Source organism: Schistocerca americana, chromosome 1 (assembly GCF_021461395.2).
Source record: "Schistocerca americana isolate TAMUIC-IGC-003095 chromosome 1, iqSchAmer2.1, whole genome shotgun sequence".
In the NCBI taxonomy this organism is placed as follows: Eukaryota; Metazoa; Arthropoda; class Insecta; order Orthoptera; family Acrididae; genus Schistocerca; species Schistocerca americana.
Genome location: NC_060119.1, coordinates 764,595,888 through 764,610,610, shown reverse-complemented (window position 1 = coordinate 764,610,610; position 14,723 = coordinate 764,595,888). Strand labels below are relative to the sequence as shown.

The following is a 14,723-nucleotide window of genomic DNA, read 5'->3' as shown; positions in this document are numbered from 1 at the left end:
CTTCAGACCTTTGGTTTCCTCCCAGAAAGATCTCTTTTGTGCTACAAATTTCAGTTCTTATGTATAATTTATCAACTTCACACAATTCATTATTAGTATGCCAGAAGGGTTCCATTATTTCATAGCTTCCACATCTTACCTTTTAAATTATGCATTCAGGAAAATAAATGTGATACACAACCATCACATAAAAATGACCACCTACCTCCTTCTGCTGTTTCATTATCCCAAGCAATGGCTTTCATTTCTTCAATCATTTTGGAGTACTTGTAATCGAGGCACTCCTGGCCATACGCGTCTAACAGTAATGAACTTACAGCAGCATATCTGGAGACAGGCTGCCCTATACTATCATTTACCATGATATTGCACACAACATCAATTGTAATATTAGTTGCTTTGGCACCTTCAAACTGACGATTGTCTTTATTGTACTGAACAACTCCAGCAAAATTGCTTGCTAATGACTCAAACAAGTTTGACAAGTCATTTTTTATTTTAGGGTTTATTGGATCACATAACCTGAAATCAGAAAAATAACCAAATAATATTTGCTGTGTAAATAATCCATTTTGAACAAGTTTATTTGCACAAATTGATTTCAAGACTTTAAAGTCTTTGTTAACTGGATTTTTACATAGGGGGAAAAAAAACTATAAAGTGTGATAAAATATTAAACACAAAGGAATGTTGAAAGTAATCTGTTATGAAGGCATATAAAAGAATTCTTTACTTCAATTTGACCTCATAACAGCAGCTAACCACAACAAGTTCACACTGTTGTTGCTACTAGACTTTTACCCATGCAGTTTCTGTCTGTTCTGATAAAATTACAACCATTTCTAACAACAGAAAGTCCAGACTGGGATATCAACAATTTTATGACTGCTGTGCTTCTGCCCCTTCTCTCCTCCAAATTCATATTCCCTAACCCCCATTGCATGCCACTCTGTGCCAGTCTTTTCCCCTCCTCTGCTCCACTCCTTTTCTGGTCCCCATTCCCCCCTCCCTCCCCCACAGCCTCTCAACACTACACCTGGCAGCCTTGTCTGTTTCATCTACTCCCTGTGTGCTCTGCCACACAGCATTCTTCTCTCCCCACACCTGTACCCCGATATCCCTCCCCCTTCCTTGTCCTACTTCAGATTGCTGCTTTCATACACAGTGGCCAGAGATAGCAGCCATGTGTGCATGTTTGCCTGCTAGTGTGTGTGTGTGTGTGTGTGTGTGTGTGTGTGTGTGTGTGTGTGTGTGTGTGTGAGCGCGCGCGCGCGTGCGTGCATGTGTTTCTGAAGAAGGTTTTGTCCAAAAACTCAATGTGTAACAGTCTTTTTTCATTGTGCTTGCCTTTGACTTGATGTGACACCTTTATGGTGGGTAGCACTCTATCCTTTTCATAATATTGTTAACACTACAGCCATAACAATAACTCAACCACAGTATTGACTTCACAAAGTCTTTCATCACTATGTTTAGTAGGTGATGAATTCCATTATGTTATTAAAGTGATTCTCTGTATGTACTATGACTGTTTCTTTGACTATAAGAGTCTCTGTAGGTTGAGGCAGCTATGTCCTTTATCTAAATGCTATGTCCTTTATCTAGAGAGTGACTGGTGCTAGCAAATTTCCTTTGCTTGGCATAGCTGGTGTGGCATCTGTCTTTGAATGTCTGGCCTACATACAGTTCCCCAAACTGACAAGTAATTTTATATACTACTGGTTTCATTAGGAGAGTACCATCTTTTACAGAACCAAGTGATGTGTGCCCTCTTGTTGCACATACATCTGACTCAATGACTCTTGGAAAACTTGTCAATATTGAATGAGGCACTATGAACATAAGGCATGAAAGCTATCCTAATAATGAACTTAGATGGATAAACATGAAATATTGTAGGGTATGGAGGAGTGCAGCTTCTTTCTTGCTGTCCAGATGGACATTTTCTGTGCATATACTGTGTACCTATTGAAATTAAGGAGATATACATAATTGGCCAGCAGTTTATACATGTGAAATGTCAGACCAATCACACTATCTTTATCATAATCAACTACCCATGCCTTCTTCAGCAAATGGATAGAAACAGTTTTCTGGAAATCTGATTATACATATCTGGATATACAGATTCTACAGATAACATCCAATAACCTCCCAGTTCCTAAATCTTCCACTGATTTCAGCAGCTCCAAAAGTAACTAAAAGGTTTCAGTTAAAATAATCCATTTTTTTTTCATAATCTAATCACAATAATGGATCATTAAACTCTAACTTCTCCCTCTTTTTCTATTAACTTGGTAGGCAACTTCTTCCCATTTGACATTTTTTCATGGGTACATGGAATTTCTTTGACCCTTCATCTGCACTTACATACATTCTCAATGCTGCAGTTTAAAGCTTTTATATTTTCTCCTATAGAATTCCGTTTTTCATTTCCTACAAAAAGAAAAAAAAACAATAAAGCTGTTATCAAACCAAGTATGGTCCTAAGTAGTATGCTGAAGCCTTCGTCTGACATTTGGACTGACTTATGCAGCCAGTCTAACATGAACACTGAATAATAGTGCAATTCAGCATTTTCATGTTAACAAACACTACTAGAGGTGACAAAAATACATTACAGATAAAAATGCTAGGAGTAACTGTGATTGAATCCAGACCTTTTGATCTGTTGTCTGTCACTTTACCACTTAGCCACAATAGTCAACATTATTTTCTCCTTTCTCAAACTGTATGAAGTACAGAACAGGGCTCACTAATTCAATATTACAAAGTCCTGAGCATAACATAAGTAATGTAAAGAGTGGAGGTAGCTTGATCTGCCATATAGTTGAATGGTCGCTCCCCCACTTTGACTCTCTCTCTCTCTCTCTCTCTCTCTCTCTCTCTCTCTCTCTCTATTTGTGTGTGTGTGTGTGTGTGTGTGTGTGTGTGTGTGTGTGTGTGTGTGTGAACTCTCAAAGAAGGTGACTGACTGAAGCCTTAGGAATGATTGAAATTTTTTTATGTGCCTATTGGGCATTTAATGCCTTAATTACGTGGGAAGTGGCTACCTTTACTCCTTAGACTACTAGAGCTCGCTAACACTTGATCAACAGCTCCTTGTAGTAGGAGTCACTGTTCAAAGCCTTATGCTTTGTGTGAATACCTTGGTTTGAAGCCTCGCAATAACATAATTCTTCAGACTTTGTGTTCCGTTCTTCAATGGCATGGTGAAAAGACAGGCAATATCGTGTAGTTCACTGACACCAAATACAATAATAATTGTCACCTTCTGTGGAGTATTTAGCCCGATTTAAGAGCAACACTTCTTGGTAAAGTAAAGGTATTGGTGTTAAATGTACTGCTTAGGAAAGGATCATTAGGGATGAAGCACAGACTCAAATAAGACCAGGATGGGGGAAGGAAATATACCATTTTCTTTTCAAGTGAATCAGTCTGCTAGTTGCCTCATTTAATTTAGAGAAACAATGGAAAACTAAATCAGAATGATTAGCTAGAAACATCTCACATACAACACCCACGCCTTAGTCACTGGCGAATCAACTGAGTAGCTACTACTTTTCTTTTCCCTCAAGGGACATTATATTAGGTGGGGAGATCAATATTGGAAGATGGTTATTTGATTGTGAACTGTCAGAATTTGTCAGCGAGCAATGTCTGATGGAGACAGAAGGAATAAAGATAAATATGGAAAAATTTCTTGTCAACAGTGTGAAATTCGTTACATTAGGCTTTTATTTGACCTACTGGTTCTATAACTGAAAATTATTATGGGTGAAATAGGCCCAACAGTAAATTACATTTATCATTATAAGAAATAAGAAAAATCATGTTGTGTAAAAACATTTTTAATGTCTGCAACAAACTCAAGTGTGTGTGCTTCACATGATGGCAGGTGGTAAACAGCACCATATTTTGTAAATACAGCCACAAATTGATTGTGATTTAGTGCTACCGTGAACAACAAAAATGGGATGCACTACACACATGCTCATCCTCCCTTGTTTGTGTCACTAATACATAGGCATACACTTTACAGACTACAGTCAGCATAAACCCCCTTTCCTCTCCCCCAAACATTAGAACCGCAATTCTATCTCATGAAGACAATTTCCAAATACATCTCAAGCTGCAAAAAATGAATATGTGTGTGTGTGTGTGTGTGTGTGTGTGTGTGTGTGTGTGTGTGTGTGTGTGTGTGTGCGTACGTGCGTGTGCTTGAGAGAGAGAGAGATAACATAACAAATTTCAGTGTGAGAATCTGGCACTGTAGGTTACACACGTTTTCCAAATTTGTGATTCTGATTTCATCTTTCCATTGCAGAAGATTTTTCTTTTTATATATTTCTGAAAATGATGTAAGGACTAGACTGACAATTCATTTTTTATGCTAAAATGCAAGATACTGCTTCATAAATGTATCACAAATGTTTAGTGAACACTCGTATGTTGGATTACAACTGCATGTGAACACAATAAATTGTGGTTGTCTGCAACTCCACACCATCACTACCTACATCTACATTTACATCCACATACATACATACATACATCACAAGCTGCTGTATAGTGTGTGCCACTACCACTACCAATCACTTCTTTCCCTGTTCCACTAGCAAACAGGGCAAGAGGAAAATGACTATCTATATGCCTCTATACGAGCCCTAATTTCTTTTATCTTATCTTCATGGCCTTTATGTGAAATGTATGTCGACAGCAGTAGAATAGTTCTGCAGCCAGCTTCAAATGCTGTTCTCGAAATTTTCTAGATAGTATTCCTCCAAAGGATTATTGCCTTCCCTCCATGGAGTCCCATTTGAATTCCCGAAGCATCTCCATAATACTTGCAAGTTTGCAAGTTGTTCGAATCTACCGGTAACAAATCTAGCAGCCCACCTCCTAATTGCTTCAATGTCTTTTTTTAATTTGATCTGGTGCAGACCCCATACACTCAAGTAGTACCCAAGAACAGTTTACACTAGTGCCCTATATGCAGTCTCCTTTACACATGAACCGCACTTTCCTAAAATTCTCCCAATTAACCAAAGTCGGCCATTTGCCTCAAGTACCGCAATCCTTACGCTGATTCCATTTTATACACTCTGCACTGTTAGGCTCAGATCTGTGACTAACATGTCTGTGTCAAGCAGCACACTAATAATGCAGTTTTTCAGACATTACGGTTATGTTTTACCTACTCATCTACATTAGCTTAAATTTTTATACATTTGGAGCTACCTTTCGCTGATGATGCTGTAGTATACAGAGAAGTTGCAGCATTAGAAAATTGTAGCAAAATGCAGGAAGATCTGCAGCGGATAGGCACTTGGTGCAGGGAGTGGCAACTGACCCTTAACATAGACAAATGTAATGTATTGCGAATACATAGAAAGAAGGATCCTTTATTGTATGATTATATGATAGCGGAACAAACACTGGTAGCAGTTACTTCTGTAAAATATCTGGGAGTATGCGTGCGGAACGATTTGAAGTGGAATGATCATATAAAATTAATTGTTGGTAAGGCGGGTACCAGGTTGAGATTCATTGGGAGAGTGCTTAGAAAATGTAGTCCATCAACAAAGGAGGTGGCTTACAAAACACTCGTTCGACCTATACTTGAGTATTGCTCATCAGTGTGGGATCCGTACCAGATCGGTCTGACGGAGGAGATAGAGAAGATCCAAAGAAGAGCGGCGCGTTTCGTCACAGGGTTATTTGGTAACCGTGATAGCGTTACGGAGATGTTTAATAAACTCAAGTGGCAGACTCTGCAAGAGAGGCGCTCTGCATCGCGGTGTAGCTTGCTCGCCAGGTTTCGAGAGGGTGCGTTTCTGGATGAGGTATCGAATATAATGCTTCCCCCTACTTATACCTCCCGAGGAGATCACGAATGTAAAATTAGAGAGATTAGAGCGCGCACGGAGGCTTTCAGACAGTCGTTCTTCCCGCGAACCATACGCGACTGGAACAGGAAAGGGAGGTAATGACAGTGGCACGTAAAGTGTCCTCCGCCACACACCGTTGGGTGGCTTGCGGAGTATAAATGTAGATGTAGATGTAGATACCTGCCATTCATCACACCAACTAGAAATTTTGTCTAAGTCATCCTGTTTCCTCCTACAATCATTCAATGACAAAGCCTTCCCATACATCACAGCAAACAGCTCCAGACTGTTACTCACCCAATTTACCAAATCACTTATGTATATAGAAAATAATATCAGTTCTATCGCACTTTCCTGGGCAGCTCCTGATCATATCCATCTCTGATGAACACCCTCCATCAAGTGCAACATACTGGGCTTTGTTACTTAATAAGTTTTGAGTCACTTACATAACTTGGAACCTATTCCGTATGCTCGTACCTTCTTCAAAAGTACACAATGGGCTAATGTGTAAAATGCTTTTCGTACTGCAGTGAGTAGCAAACTATGCTTTTCATATTCTTGACTTCTAGAACAGTTTCTTTTGTGGATTATGGAGGGTACAATGCCTCAAACACTGGGCAGGCCCTTGCCAAAGAATTCTGTTGGTGGCACACATTGCCATTTATTGATAAATAACAAGAATCATGGAGAAAAGGATAATGATTCCAGTTCATGCACACAGCCAAATAGTTTTTCGCCCTTTCACATTCCACGCAGTGTTAATCATTTTTTTATTTACAAATGTGGATGTGTTAAGCTACAGCACCTTGGCTTTTTTCAGGATGCAGGCTATTTTGTTGGTGTGATAATGGGAATTGACAAGTACACATTTGCTGAAATTGTATTCATTCTGCACTCATGAGTAAACAAACAAGTGACAAAAATGTAATTAGACCACAATATCCATTAACTGGTGTTCGCGATAATTGTGTCTGCATAAATGTTCCACTTGAACACCGGGTGTACACTTCTCAGTGACTAGTGCATCACTCAATCGCGTGAGAACAATGGACATGTGGCAAGAATGAAACAAAATTTTTTCCTAATCATGAAGCACTATGTATTTTGTGTATTTCGCAGATACGATGAAGTGAAAGTGGAAATGAACAGAGAGTGCCAAACAAACTTCTGTACGCATAAGGGAGGGACCTTGCATTAACCTCAACCCATGTGGTCCGCAGATTGGAGGTACAGAATCTGGAAAAATGCATCTGTAATGTATGGTGGCTCAGTTCTAACTGTGCTTGCTTTTTGCTGACCCAGGGCAGTGCATGCCACACATTGCCAGAATTTTGCCTATCAGTAGGTATGCGTGCTGTTGGATATTTGATGTAGCAAATTTGGAACGGCCGTGAGTAGCTCTGATCCGTTCACACATTTTTGCAGCACGGTTGTCACAATGAGAACCTCTACCATAAAGCAAAATTTTCAAATGACTCACAGGTTTGCGTTTTTACTGGACATTTAAACAAATTTTCTAAGGTTAGCAACTGCAGCAGCTTAATGTTATATGAGGTCTATTCGAAAAACAAGACCAGTTTGATGTGATGCACCAGAGAAGCTGAAAAATATGGAGTCTTTGTATGTTCATAAATATCTCACATGGAGACAACACAAGATTCATTACTCTATTCTTTGCTTCTTTTGTTTCATTCACCATTAGCATTTGTAACTGTGGTGGTGACAAATATTTTGTGAAATATATATATATCTAAAAACAAAGATGATGTGACTTACCAAACGAAAGCATTGGTATGTTGATAGACACACAAGTAAACACAAACACACACACACAAAATTCAAGCTTTCGCAACCCACGGTTGCTTCATCAGGAGAGAGGGAAGGAGGGGAAAGACGAAAGGATGTGGGTTTTAAGGGAGAGGGTAAGGAGTCATTCCAATCCCGGGAGCGGAAAGACTTACCTTAGGGGGAAAAAAGGACAGGTATACACTCGCGCGCACACACACATATCCATCCGCACACATACAGACACAAGCAGACATTTGTAAAGGCAAAGAGTTTGGGCAGAGATGTCAGTCGAGGTGGAAGTACAGAGGCAAAGATGTTGTTGAATGACAGGTGAGGTATGAGCGGCGGCAACTTGAAATTAGCGGAGGTTGAGGCCTGGTGGGTAACGGGAAGAGAGGATATACTGAAGGGCAAGTTCCCATCTCCGGAGTTCTGATAGGTTGGTGTTAGTGGGAAGTATCCAGATAACCCGGACGGTGTAACACTGTGCCAAGATGTGCTGACCGTGCGCTAAGGCATGTTTAGCCACAGGGTGATCCTCATTACCAACAAACACTGTCTGCCTGTGCCCATTCATGCGAATGGACAGTTTGTTGCTGGTCATTCCCACGTAGAAAGCTTCACAGTGTAGGCAGGTCAGTTGGTAAATCACGTGGGTGCTTTCACATGTGGCTCTGCCTTTGATCGTGTACACCTTCCGGGTTACAGGACTGGAGTAGGTGGTGGTGGGAGGGTGCGAAAGCTTGAATTTTGTTTGTGTGTTTGTGTTTACTTGTGTGTCTACCAACATACCAATGCTTTCGTTTGGTAAGTCACATCATCTTTGTTTTTAAATATATTTTTCCCACGTGGAATGTTTCCCTCTTTATAAACATCAGGAAAATGACATAAAATGTTCTTCTAACAACTGAAAAGAAATTGCATGGTATAGATAAGTTAGAAAATGGTGAACCTACAGCAAAACTTTCTGTGGGTTATGTGACAGGCTTACAAACAGTGAGAGATTACAGAAAAGTAAAAAGCTGTAATATTTTCCAATTGAAGTTAACAGCTAGCATAAGTGGCTGAAAACTTCAACTTACAGAAAACTTGATGAAGCAATAACATGGTTACAGCAGAAAGACAATGCAAGCTTTCACTGACAGTGCTTACTTCAATTAAAATTTACAAGTTTAAAGGTTATGGTCAATACACAAAACTATTTCCTGATATTTCACCCCCCTCCCCCCTCCAATGTGTAAGAAATGTTCAGAGATCAAGCACTTTATATCTGAAGAGGTTTCCCCAGCTGGAGATGAAACATCAGGAAATAGTTTTGTATGCTGACTACTACCTTCCAGCATGAAAGTTCAAACTGAAAAGCAGGAGGAGTTCCCGTAACATGTCCAATATTAATACAGGAAGTGGGATGGTTTGCAGAAACTCTGAAAAGAGAAGGTAAATTTGATATTTCATTAGGATGACTGACTTGATTTACACATCAGTATGAGATTCAAGAAATTGCCGTTCAACTCTAGAAATTTAATTCTTACAAAGATACAGATATTGCAATTTGTGAGAAATTCTTCAGTTATTCAGCACAGTTTTCTCCCTGAAAGAGTTTACAACACTGACAAAATTGGACTGTACTGTGACTCTACAAACTCCATCCTCTCTGGCTGAAGCACATGCTACTGGACGTATAGCCCGGGGAAGAAAGGCTAACAGTTTATTCTGCACACTTTCTTCAGGCAAAAACAAACTGAAGTCATTCATTATTTAAAAAAAAACATGTACGTTGAAAGGACTAATGAACTTACCACTTCAGTACATACATTAGAAAGGGGCCTCATAGCATAGAACGATGTTCAGAGACTGCTTCTATTCTAAGTTTGGTCATGTTGTAAATAAGTGTTTGGAAGAGAATTGTTTACATGAAAGTGTATTCTTTTACTCGACAAAGCAGCTAGTCATCCTGCAGAAAATGTTTCCGATTATGGAATGATCTTTGAGAAGTACCTTCTACTGTGTGTTACGATCAGCTAATAGACAAAGGTGGTGTCATCAGAGCTGTGAAACATTGTTCATCAAATCTCATGTAATAGTTTGCGCGAAAAAGTTCAGACACAATTAGTTTATGGAAATTCCACAATAGTGCTCAATGCAATTCATGGTAATTGCAACATCTGGGACAACTTTAATACAGTAAAACTTACTCAAATCAGCATATGTACAATTCAGAAATCTGCCCAAACCACACAAGTACTTCAGTCTCTATGCATTCAGTGCACTTTTATATGCTGATTTTATGTATAAAGCAGAACATGCCTAATGCAGAAACGGAAAGCAAATCTTAGAACATACTTAATAATTCATTGTATAATGCAGAAAAGACCCTATACAATACTACTGTATACAGTTTATTAGTTATTGATGACTACAAGGATGTTACTTTTAATATCTCTGTTAAGCGGCACAAAACCAAAAAAGAGGACCAGGGCAGCACGGTGCTGCTGGTGTGGACCTAAAACCATGCTGCTCTGTGCAACAAGGAATAACTTACGCTCATTGTAGGTACAGTACATCAAAGGAAATGGTTTGTTCATCAGCGCTCTGTTTGTCAGCTTTCTCATTTTCCTCATTATTGACACATGCCGGCACATAGAGGAACGTTGTTGCGCATCTACCAACACTGCGCAGTGAAAGAGGTGGGTATTGTTCCGTTAAACAATGCTTTTGCCCGGCAAGGTCATCATTTTCTGCCAGTTTCAGTTGCCTAGTAGCACTTTAAGAGATACAATAACATGATGCCGAATAAATGGTATGTGTCATTAACAGTTAACAAAAAGATTAATGTAATTGTGGCGAGTGAGAAAGACAAATTCTCTGTGCACAAAATTATGTTGCGTTTCAAATGCGTAAAACACAAATTTATGAAACTTTAAGAAACATGGATAAGGTTGTGGATGAAATGGAACGGACAAACGAGAAGAAAGGCGAAGGAGACTGGAAATGAAGAAATAGTGTGGGAATGGTTCGTAAGTACATGGGCAAAAAACTTACCTTTATCTGGACCCATGTTGCAGAGTGAAAGTCGCTAAAGGGCTTGGAATTATGGACTTCAAGGCATCCACAGGATGGCTGGACAGTTTCAAAGCACACAATATCGTGTGGAATGAATAATGTGGGGGAGCTAAGAATCTGCAGGAAAGTATAGACACAGAATGGAAGACAGTACGTCCAACTTAATTGTGAATTATGACCCAAAAGACATGTTCAATGCTGATGAAATGGGACTGTTTTATCGCGCTCAGCCTTCAAAATCACTAACAATTCGAGATGAAAAGTTCACCGGTGGAAAAGAGTTCAAGGAAAGACTCGCTGTGTAGAAACACGTTAGCTGCAATGGAGAAGCCCCTGGTGATTGGAAAGGCAGCAAAACTGCGTTGTTTCAAAAACATTTACATCAGTAAGCTTCCAGTCACATGGTGAAGCAATACAGAGGCATGGTCTTATGGATAAAAGGCTGGGCTCTTTGTTTGCCAAAAAGAAAAAATTAAATCACCAAGTTCTCCTTTTCCTAGACAATTCAACCTGCCACCTGATAGTAACATCAGCAAATGCAAAATTGGCTTGGTTCCCTCCACATTCAACCAGCCTCACACAACCTATGACCTGAGGGTTATTTACACATTCAAGTGTCATTATAGGCAATTACTGATGCAATCTCTTATTCTTAGTGTTGAAGAAGCCGAAAATGTGTTTGCTCTTGCATGGTCAGTTTCTGTCTTGGATGCAGTAAATTGGATTGGCTTGGCAGTAAAGAGCAAGACACTTCTGAGGCCATCGAAGTTCCAGAAAATGCAGCCACAATTGCTGAATTAATGAAAATGAAAAACGTTTCATGAAGTGCATATGATTACATTCAAAGTGATGACTTTCTGTCAACTCACTCCACTTTCACCTCAGCAACAGATTTAATAGAAATCCGCAACACAAAAGATAATGAAGAAGAAACAAAGGAAGAAGATGAGGAGCAAAATGATGTTCCTAGAAAAACTAATACGCCTGAAGAAGCCATTGCATGCATAAACGATGTTATGACAATTTGCATAACGCACAAATTCTCCCAACTTGTTGAAAATATTGTATGGTGCAAAAAATTGCCTAGAAAAACAATTTTAAACAGGAAATTAAAACAAGTTTCCCTCACTGATATGTGGCAAAAAATGTAAAATGTAAAGCAAATAGCAAATAAACATGGGAATAGTATGTATGTACATACAATAATAAATGAATTCAAAGTTCAAGTAAAAATATAGAAATGCCATGTTATTTATCAATTACTAATAGTCCAGTATTCTACTGTCCAATATACAGTAAATGAACATATACTATGCTGGAGTGAAGGTACATAAATACAATACATACATAATTAAAAATTTTTACTGTACTTTTGTGCATGATACTCGACAAATTTTACATAGCCCAAAACTCACGTTTTGTGTAATCCGGAAACTTGTCCAATTTGTAAAATTATTTTAGGCCCAGGCAACTCCATTTTGAGCAAGTTTTACTGTATTACAATAGTTCATTCATCGAAGAAAATTGCATCAGCCTCTGCCGAAATTGACACTGAAGCTTATTGTAATCAAGAAAGTGGTACTACTACTTGTCCAACCATCTTGTGAAACAAATTTCTAGTTGTTAAGGCATATTTGTAGATAGTGAAAACATCTGTGACAGTGTTATAAAGTGATACCTACAAACAGAGAGCTGCTAATGATGCAGATATACAGTTTGTTCTATAGAGAAGGAGTGAAAGCAAGGCAACTGAGGAACCCATTTATAGGCATTTCGCAGCACTGAAATGTAACTATCTGTTATCAGAGTATGAAAATCAAGATTTGTTTGACTATACTGATGTTTTCACTCTATGGAAAATGATAATTGTCATCAGGAAAAACGTGAATGAAAAATAGGAACAGATAAAAATTAGACAATAACTTCCTGAAAGTTAACTGAAAGCATGGGACACAAAATACAGCATATCTTAAGTGTAGTTGGATAACCAGGAACTTTGCGCAATACATATTCATATTTGTCTACAGAATGAACTGGAAATAATGTGGAGCTTAACTATTCATCAAAATCAACTAGCTCTTCTATTTGAACAGCGCCAACTATACACAAAAGTTTTATGAGTGACTGGAGAGCTATCACAATGCAGAAAATGGCACTACAACTTTGCATACCATTTTCAAAAGATGCTAACGTACCTGAACATTTTATTTAATGTCTGTTGCCCCACCATATGTTGTAGCATTATAGAAATTTGTGCAGTGGCACGCTCCACAGCTGATACACAGTCAGCACTAGAGGTAGCTAAGGCATCGCTAACAACTCTATAGTATTCTGAAACAAACGTGTTAGAATTTAGGTTTTACATTAATTTTTAACATGAAACAAGGAAATCTTAATCAAAAACTCCAGATACTGCAAAATGAAAAATCACCACACTGTTTAAAATTGACAATTTTAAAGTGATAGCCAGTCTTAAAAATAACATCTGCGAAATCGCTATTGGCTTATACTCCATTAGAATCATATACCATACCTCTCATCCAATACTCATCCTTTTCTAACTATTGACACTGGAAATTTCTAGTAGGAATTAAAGATCTGAGTGTAATCCTAAGAAAAATAGCAACTTATGTCTCAGAAGAAGGAAAAACTGATGAGTCCAAGGCCTCGTACAAACAGTTACAAGATACAATAAAATCAGATTTTACTTATGGGAGATCACAATGAAAGACTTGCAAATATACCAATTCCAAAAATAGCTGGCACATTTGGAGAATACATATGCAATCAAAAAAGAAAAATAGTCAGATTTTGCTACTTTTTATCATTTAAAAATTACCAATAGTTTCTTTAGGAGGAAAGAAATACACAAATTTTCCTGGTCAGCAAGAGGATATAGATTATATAATAATAAAAAGAGGGATTTCCTGGACATGTTTCAGATACCAGAGTTTATTGAGGAGTGAAAATTGAATCAGATCACTTCTTATTGGTGTCGATATCTGACATCTATGCAAAACAGAGATAATCGAAGAAGACACTTAAGGATCAAAGAAAACAATTAAGAATCAAAAAGAAGAATAGGTTCTTCAAGTTTACCTTTTAGAAGATACCAGCACATGAGATCTCTATCAAAAATTGTTGACAAGAAACTATCAAATTCAGAAACAGTAGAAGACTTGAACGAAGAATGGAAAAACTTAAAAAAGGCCTATCAAATATAGATAACTAGATTCTGGGGAAGAAAAGGAACTACAGGAAACATGGAGGAGTGAGGATTTGAATGACAGACAGAAAAAGCAATTATAGAACAACAAGAAATTTTCAAGATCTACATATATAATCCCACTAATGAAAAATATACTTAATATAAAGAGAAGAGTAATAATGAGAAATGCATAACTCGGAGAGTGCATGCAGAATGATGGGAACACTTTATTGGTAATATACAGCTTGATTTACATGGCACACAAACTATTGCTTATAAAGTGATGAAACTATTCAACAGACAAGAAAATGATAATATATAAGTTAATAATATAGGAGAGAATGAATGGATAGTTCATTATAAAAGTTTATGGTATGATGATACCTGAACTAAATGATGCCAAAGCCGTGGACAATATCGATATGAGATGAACGACGGACACTATAAAATCTATGAAAAATAGGAATGCCACTGGTTCACATGGTATTAACAGGGACTTTGGAAGTGTGGGTGGTTATTCCTGGACCAATAGTTATTAGATATTTGGGAAATAAAGGAAGTACCAAAAGGATGGCTGAGAGTTAAAGTAATATCTATCTTTCAAAAGGACAATGGAATTAAATAAAGTAACTATCACAGTATAAGCCTCCTGGATTCAGCCTATAAATTATATGCCAAAATCCTGAAAGCAAGACTTAAAAATAACGTAGAAAAATTAATATCTGAAGAACAATCAGGCTTCATAAAAGTTATAGAAAAGGGACGAGAGT

At 38.0% G+C, this 14,723-nt stretch overlaps 1 protein-coding gene across 1 annotated transcript in view; it reads right to left on the bottom strand.

The window, feature by feature from the left end:
• LOC124611879 (putative serine protease K12H4.7) overlaps nt 1-14,723 on the bottom strand; it is a 118,379-nt gene that overhangs the window by 29,632 nt on the left and 74,024 nt on the right. The window contains exons 5-6 of the mRNA XM_047140281.1: nt 12,941-13,076; nt 206-522 (exon numbers count right to left, since the gene is read on the bottom strand). Coding sequence (XP_046996237.1) covers nt 206-522; nt 12,941-13,076 — 453 coding nt within the window. The remainder of the gene's footprint in view (nt 1-205; nt 523-12,940; nt 13,077-14,723) is intronic.